The sequence below is a fragment of the Macadamia integrifolia genome, chromosome 6 (assembly GCF_013358625.1).
Source record: "Macadamia integrifolia cultivar HAES 741 chromosome 6, SCU_Mint_v3, whole genome shotgun sequence".
In the NCBI taxonomy this organism is placed as follows: Eukaryota; Viridiplantae; Streptophyta; class Magnoliopsida; order Proteales; family Proteaceae; genus Macadamia; species Macadamia integrifolia.
Window position 1 is genome coordinate 37,178,887 of NC_056562.1, and position 8,702 is coordinate 37,187,588.

Genomic DNA, 8,702 nt, shown 5'->3' on the forward strand with positions numbered 1-8,702 from the left:
CTTCCATGGAAGAGAAGCAAATGAAACGCTTTCATAAAAATTCTCGTAGAATCGAGAATGAAGTTTTCATTCTGTACATGCCAGATCATGAATTAGCCGATCTGGATCGATTTTGTATTGGTATCGGCCTTGACTGATCCCATTCCCGATACCTAGGTGTTGCCTTGATAACTATTTCTCTTGCAATTTAGTTTCTTTACCATTATTGGTAACTTTGAAGCCGTGACATTTTCTCACTTTATTACGAAAACTGCAATATTGAAGTACAGTTTGTACCGGATTAGCTGTCCCATTCATTGTAAAATTAAAATAACAGACATCTGGCTCTGAAACTAGAAATATGATCAGTCGATTAGCGCTTAATCATGGAGGTTGGTGCCAGAGACCCCAAAAAAGGCATCTCTTAAGGGAGTCTGTTTTCTCAAATAAGGTTATGTTGCTGTGATGGAGATGGATTTGCAGCCATGTATATTGTTCAGCTTCTTTGCTATGGTAAAAATATGATGGGTCAACCATTTTTTTTTTCCTGGTGGGAGGGTCAAGATTACCATTGAAAGGCTTTCCAAGTAATAGAGAGAAGTAGAAAAAGACTTGAGGGTAAAAAACAATTTAATGGTCTATGTAGTATTAAATAGTTATTAAGTAGTCTGTGAGGTATACAATAAAGGCAATAAAGGGGAAGTGTACCCTGTGGGGGGAATGTGGTTACTGGACGTATATACAAGGGTCAATCAGAATATACAATGAAGCATCATTAAAAGGGTCATTTTTCATTTCATAGAGGGCAGAATTGTTATTTCATCCCAAGTGTCTAGGTGTGGGGACCATACCCTTGCCCCCACATAAACAATTTTCCCTAGAGGAAAATAGTTGCAAGTGTTGATTAACCTTGCCTAGACATATCTTATGCACGAGATTCTCACTAATTGTAGGGTGTGGGGAGATCAAAATATAGACTAACGCTTGCTTCCCGAGAGGCTGTTTTCTGCCCATAATCAATAGATTGCAATGAAACAACCATACCATCACATCAAGCTCCGCCCTATGGCATGTGCTGTCCTAGCCATTAAACAATTAATTTGAATTTTTTTACCCTTGAGAAATGCTAATCTGAAATTTTCTTCCCACTACCCCAATTCCTCGCCATTTCCCTTAAATTTTCCTTTCTTTTCCACCTGCTTTTGGTTTGGACATCTTAAATAAATATGTTGACCGATCAAGAAATGCCTTATCACCTACATTTATTCTGTAAAATTAACAGATCTCCACCCAAAACAAACCAAAGAAAAAAAAGATGAGAACAGCAAATGAGCAGTAAATATACCAGAGTTTGACATCCAAAATGCTAATAAATTAGGGCAAGTTTCTACAGTGTACTGGAAAGAACTGCACAGGGTTAATCAGCTTAACAACTTAGTAGATTTTGAGGCACTTAACCAGTCAAAGTTTTACGTGTGGCCACATCCCCTGCACTACAGAAGATGAACCTGGTGGTTACATTGTCATTAGGGAACAATGTAAAGCTATATCATCGAACTTATCATTTAAATTAATATGCTACAGTTCAGAAAAAGGAAAGATTTTGGGTTAATTGACACTGAAATCAAGAATCTAAACACCTACTACAGAAGGGGATTTAAAAAAAAATACTATACTCTAAACCTGAAGGAGCTACGTAAAACAATGGAGTTAAGCAGTGCCAACGAGGAAGAAAAGAAAACAAATAAAAGCTGGGGTGAAAACAAAATATTAAGAATATCCCCATTTCCCCTTCCACCATCCTCTTCTATGCCTGTAATATAGGTGTAGGTTAAAAAAATTGACTTTTGTAGTGTACATACAAACACTACGCTAGAGCGAAAGGGCGTTCATTTATATGAAAGATATACAGAAACCCCTTGAGCACCAGACCCAGATCCTTTTTTAGGAGTGAGGTGAGAATAAGAAGGCCTGATAATGTGAATGTTTTCCATTATAGTTGTTCCCACCAAAATTACCACCCTGCTCCGGAAAAGACAAAGGTGGGAAATCCTCATCCTTCAACTGATAATTCCTCTGGGACGCCGATCTGGCAAAATAATCAAATCCCCCTGTTAAGATAATAAATCGACATCATCACAAGCAATCCCAATAAAGAAAAAGGAAGTAACTAATTGATAACTCCAAGTACAAAAGACACGGCAGTGGAATCAGGCATAGGTTCAAATGCAATGCACATGCTCATCAATATTCTAGTTCATCATGTCAAGGACAAGTCACAACTGTCGAAGGTCACTAGCATCCACCTCCAAGGCTCCAACTAGTACACAAAAGGTGTCCAGCCAGATGTGGGACCAACTGTTTTAGCATCATTCGTGCTATGTGTGAATGCTTGACCTTCATTTCATTTTCTTTTTTTTTTTTTTTTTTTGGGGGGGGTGGGGAAGGGTGAGGGTGGGAGAGGAAGGTCAATGAGGGTCCAGCACAATTATCATAGGGAGCTACAATCAGTACAGAATAGCAATGGGCCATTTGATGTTGTAAAGGCCCAGGCAGTAGAAGAACTGCAACTCCTTAACTGGAAATGAGGTTGGTGCTTTTCTAGTTGGGCATATTGCATTCTGGTTTTACATGACTAAAGTATGACATATAATAGAAACAGAAGGAAGGATCGGTGGGGTGAGGAACATTAACTTACCTATGAAGTCGAGGAGAAGATGGCTGATCAGGCGAGGATCGTGCAGATCCTCCTTGAAACCTTTGCTGCTCATATACACTCCTAGCTGGTCCTCCATCACCGAGATGCGATACATCATTTACGCCAGAAAAATGCACTGGTCCAAGAGACCCAAACTCAAGCTGCTCAGCAGGTGAACCAAAACCACGGTTGTGATCATAGGAATACAACATGACAACAGATGGAACAGCAGGTCCTGTCGGTGTTATGCCATTAGAGTTCAGAGATGGTAATGGGTACATGCCATACGCTACATTGTTAGAGCCACTGTGCAATGAGCTGGAGGAGTCGAATGGACCATTCTGGGACTGATATGAGGGGTACGGATCATGCCTGTATGAATCCCATGGCCTGTCGGCTCGACTATCAGTAGCCGCCAAGCGATCTGGCTTTGAGGACGGCTTCTCAGTTTGTTGGCGACCATGGCTGCGGCCAGTAGCCCGTTGTTTCGAATTTATGTTCCAGTTCCCTTCCCTGTCTCCATGGTGGTCATTTCGATCATAATTGTAACTTCCTCTGTGGTTTCTGGTAGTTGATGCTTGCCGGTCCCGGAATGAAATCTTCTAAAAAATTTAACAGAAGTCAGTTGATTCAATTCTTACCAAAGTCACGAATTAAAAGCATAAGAGTTTGAAGAAAAAATTCATTCTGTCTAATATAAGACTACACATCCAAAAGCTAATGAGGGTTGTTTCCCTGGCAATCTGGAGAACTTGGGAGGAAAGGAGCAGTAGGATGTTCTATGGTTTGCAGAGATCTACAGCCAGATGGGCTGCTGATGCGGTCCTGGGGTTCGAAAACCCTATTTGGTTTGCTTACGTGCCCACCCTAATGTGTAACAGCCAACTACTAAGGAATAACAAAATTCTGTAAATAAACTGAAGTTTCAGAGGGTGGCACTCTTATAAATAGGCAGAATCTTGAAAGGGTAGTTAAGTAGATAAAAGAGAAGGATAAGAAAGGAATTGTAATTAATGATTAAGGACAAACTTGGAAGGGAAATAAATTCAATGGGTACGTGGTAATAAAAGAGAAGAGTGGCAATTTTAGGAAGGAAATAAAATAACACTTTGTCTTCAAACTCACAAGTCCCAACAGCAAAAGAAAACCAGCGGAAACCTTGCTGGTTTCTATTGATAGAACTTGCCTGGTAGGAATCCAATCTAACTGAAACGTTGGTGCTGATTTCGTCTCAAAACCCTACCAGAGAAGCAAGCAATCTCAGATCCAATACTTAACCGCAGAATGAGAATAAACGTTCTGAAGCTTGACCCGGAGAAACAATGGAAGCCAGTTCTACACTTTTGATTTGTTCTTCAAAATCCCTGTTGGCTTTTGAGGTCAGATTACACAGGTTGGATCGCCCTAAGATAGTACCCCCACCCACCTTCTCCCCCCACCCCACCCAAACCAAAAAAAAAAAAATCAGCTTGATCTATGAAGATTCAATGGAGTTCTAAAAAAAATTCCTCAACCCAGCATTAATGCATGAAACAAAGAAGAGGGAAACAGTAGCAGCACAACAAGGTACTGAGGAAATAAGAAGAAGAAATGGAAGGAGAGGTGTGTGTGTGTGTGTGTGAGAGAGAGAGAGAGAGGTACGCTCATGGCAGCCATCGGTTTCGACCAAAAATAATTTTCATTCAAAATCTCTGTCCAACGATGGACTACAAGCATCTATTTACAGTGTGTCACAAAAAAAAAAACTAAACCTATTCAAACTCTAAAACTGAAATAAAAGTTTACTCTAACTTGGACTCAATAACTGAAACAAACTCTAACTTTCTATTAGTGACTTCAACAGCATAAAGATAAAAGAAAAAAATGAAGTACATTATTGTCTATCTGCATCAGCTTCGACCTCAGAGGCATCTCAAGGTATCCCTGTTGAATGCTGACTACCTCTAGAAGCACTGGGCCTTATGGCTTCTTCCAATATGGAACATGATCAAATTCAACAAAATTGGATCCCCCTTCTACTGTTATTCAGATTAGCACTGATAGCAGATTCTTTTGAGAATCTGGGCCCACCTGAGAATGTGGGGTCTTTAGAAATCATGCGGGTATGGTTAAATTGGTGTACTCAGATCCAATGGGTCAGACCAATTCAATTAAACCGGAGTTTAGGCAATCAATTGAGGGCTAGAAATATCTTTTGCTAATAGGCAGCAAGTTGTGATTGAGGAAAAAGAGTCTTGGCTATTCAGTGGTTTAAGGATTCAGATGGGGGACCCAGGCAATGATGTAGATAAGTCACTTGGGCTTATTTTACTGCAAATAAGCGTTGGATTGTGTTATGTATATGTTAGGCCTTTGATCCCATGGGTTTTCTTTGAAATGGGCCACTTTAATAGGGCCTAAAATATGGGTAGGAGCTAGGAAAACGGGATTTTATCCATTAGTTTAATTAGTTGCTATTTAATCCAATAAAGGCCCATTAGGCCATTAGTTGGTTGTAAAGTCCTATATGGACTATTAGTTAGTTAGTCCTACTCCATGTTGGAGTCATAAAGTCAAGTCCTAGTCCTATTTGGAATTCCTAGTTGTAGTAGGAGTGTCTAGTCCTATTGGGAAACTAGCTCCTAATATTAGTATGATTGTAAACTTCCCCTCTATAAATAGAGAGGCATATATCCCATTATTGGACAGATTTGAATAAAAGAATGTTTGCATTTATGAAAGAAAGTTTGCAACTAAATGCTTAGAGCAACTGAGATAGTTGTGGGTGAGAAGCCCAGGCAAAGATAGCCACTTCCTATATTCTCTTTCACCCTTCTCAACCCCCCATCTGTTTTATTCTTCTTTTTTATTTTATTTGCTGTAACATTCAAGAAGTATAGTTCAAATTTTGATAAAAGTCTCCAGAAATCAGAACCGATCAGCAATCCTAGTGGGAATAGGAGAGAGATCGATCTCCTCTCTTTCTCTCTTCTGTACTCTGTTTAGCTAGGTCTTCAATCAGGGTATTCCAGGCCTCATAAGGGTCCCACGATCCTTACCTAGTCACTGTTGGAAGCATTAAACTGCTGCTCTTGAAGGTTCTTCTCAGTTTTTCTCCTAGGTTAGAAAATCAAGAAAGCATGTAACTTCACAACCAGCCGTCAGAATCCTCTCAACTTTGGGGGTTTTTGTACCCTCCCTAGGGACTATCTACGCCCAAGAGTGCAACTCAATCGGACTCCTACAGCCTTGGCCGCACCTCTCTCTCCAGCTCTATAACAGGTCTTTCTCTCTCCTATCGGGTTAGGTTTTGGGCTGGTTTTGCTCCTAAATGGGTATTGTATCCTTGGGGATTTATTTGATGGCATTATTTATTTGTTTATTATTCCTATTTGTTTGTTTGGGGTTATAAACTGTGGAGTTAGTTACTTGTAATCTACTCCTGCATTAAGTGGTATCAGAACTACGGTTGAAGAAAGCTCCAAACAATCTATCAGGGCCTAACCGAATATGGTTCCATCAGTTCGTTACTTCGCTGGACAAAGGGATACATTCTACATCCTTGATTGGTTAGATTCTCTAGAGGAATATTTTGACTACTATAACTTGACAGAGATACAAAAGCTTCAAGTTGTTTGTTTCCGGTTGATTGGTCATGCTAGAGATTGGTGGAGAGTCCATTAAAAGCGACTCCGAGTTCGAGGACATGAGCCTAGGACTTGGGAAGAGATGAAGTACGAGTTAGTGACACAATACCTCCCTGTATATTTTCAAAGAAGGCTCTTCCCTCCACAGGATTCCCATCAGAATACATCTACTGCTGCCCAATCTAATGATCAGCCACGTTATTTTCATGGGAAATTCCTTGAATGGATGCGTGAATTGGACATGTACTTTGACAACTACAACTTAACAGAGACACAAAAACGCCAATATGCATGTTCCCAGATGAGTGTTTGTGTTCGAATGCAATGGAAAGTCCATGAAAGGCAACTTCAAGCTCAAGAATGTAAACCTAAAACATGGGACGAAATGCAGTATGAGTTGGTAGGCATGTACCTATCTGAGCATGAACGAAACATGTACTTCCTTCCACTAGATGTCCAAAAGCCACCCACACTTGACAATAGCATGAAGGAATCATCGGCCTCTATTGCAAAAGAGCAACAAGAGAAGACACCTCTGACCAGTGAACTAGAGTCAAAAGTTGAGGTTAGTGTTAAAATTTTTTCAGCCATTCCTATTGTTGAGGAAGAACTAGTCATTGATGTTCCCATCAACGAGACTCATGCGGGAGAAGTAGAAAGCAACAAGGTTGCCACAATGGACAATGAGGTTGAGACTAGGGAACTTGACACTACAACAACTGTGATGATTGTGAATAGCCAAGAAGAAGATCCTAAGGAGTTCAAGAATGAAGTTGTGTTTGAACCATCAATGGAACCGATTAGGAACCACCAGGTAGATGAACCAAAAGAGCTTCATGTTGCATTAAAGTTAGAAGAGATCAAAGGTGCATATGTAGATGACCCTATGGATACATCCGAAGATGTTGAAGTTGAGCATATGGAGTTTGTCATCCTATTAAAGTATCTTGAAGATCGAGTTCCTCACATTCTAGACTAAATCTTTATCATCAAAGAGCTACCTGAATTTTTTTACAGCTTGAAGAGGGACGTGCACCATGATATAATCACCCTCACACTCTACAAAATTCGAGGACGAATTTTTTCTAAGAGAGGGCGAGTTGATGTAGATAAGTCACTTAGGCTTATTTTATTGCAAATAAGCCTTGGGTTGTGTTATGTATGTGTTGGGCCTTTGATCCCATGGGTTTTCTTTGAAATGGGCCACTTTAATAGGGCCTAAAATATGGGTAGGAGCTAGAAAAACAGGGATTTTATTCATTAGTTTAATTAATTGCTATTTAATTCAATAAAGGCCTATTAGGCCATTAGTTGGTTGTAAAGTCCTATATGGACTATTAGTTAGTTAGTCCTACTCCATGTTGGAGTCATAAAGTCAAGTCCTAGTCCTATTGGGAAACTAGTTCCTAGTTGTAGTAAGAATGTCTAGTCCTATTGGGAAACTAGCTCCTAATATTAGTATGATTGTAAACTTCCCCTCTATAAATAGAGAGGCATATGTTCCATTATTGGACAGATTTGAATAAAAGAAAGTTTGCATTTATGAAAGAAAGTTTGCAACTAAATGCTTAGAGCAACTGAGATAGCTGTGGGTGAGAAGCCCAGGCTGAGATAGCCACTTCCTTTATTCTCTTTCACCCTTCTCAACTCCCCATCTGTTTTATTCTTCTTTTTTATTTTATTTGCCGTAACATTCAAGAGGTATAGTTCAGATTTTGATAAAAGTCTCCAAAAATCAGAACCGATCAGCAATCCTAGTGGGAATAGGAGAGAGATCGATCTCCTCTCTTTCTCTCTTCTGTACTCCGTTCAGCTAGGTCTTCAATCAGGGTATTCCAGGCCTCATAAGGGTCCTAAGATCCTTACCTAGTCACTGTTGGAAACATTTAACTGCTGTTCTTGAAGGTTCTTCTCAGTTTTCTCTCCTGGGTCAGAATATCAAGAAAGCTTGTAACTTCACAACCAGCCGTCAGAATCCTCTCAACTTTGGGGGTTTTTGTGCCCTCCCTAGGGACTATCTACGCCCAAGAATGCAACTCAATCGGACTCCTACAGCCCTGACCGCACCTCTCTCTCTCTCCAGCTCTTTAACAGGTCTTTCTCTCTCCTATCAGGTTAGGTTTTGGGCTTGTTTTGCTCCTATATGGGTATTGTATCCTTGGGGATTTATTTGATGGTATTATTTCTTTGTTTCTTATTCCTATTTGTATTGTTTGGGGTTATAAACTGCGGAGTTAGTTACTTGTAATCTACTCCTGCATTAGGCAATATCGCTTCCTCACTAGGAAGGCTAGAGTCCTGTTTGCAAATGGGGAGTTCTCCTTTTCATGGGGGATGATATCTGCTGATTTTTAGTGGTAACAATTGGCCTTGCCAGGGAGAGGGGGGTTTTGGGGGGG

General features: G+C 40.2%; 1 protein-coding gene across 1 annotated transcript in view; it reads right to left on the bottom strand.

Annotated features, from left to right (window-relative positions):
• Window positions 1-1,518: 1,518 nt before the first annotated feature.
• LOC122082266 overlaps window positions 1,519-8,702 on the bottom strand; it is a 21,863-nt gene continuing 14,679 nt past the window's right edge. The window contains exons 8-9 of the mRNA XM_042649729.1: window positions 2,678-3,279; window positions 1,519-2,068 (exon numbers count right to left, since the gene is read on the bottom strand). Coding sequence (XP_042505663.1) covers window positions 1,924-2,068; window positions 2,678-3,279 — 747 coding nt within the window. The 3' untranslated portion in view covers window positions 1,519-1,923. The remainder of the gene's footprint in view (window positions 2,069-2,677; window positions 3,280-8,702) is intronic.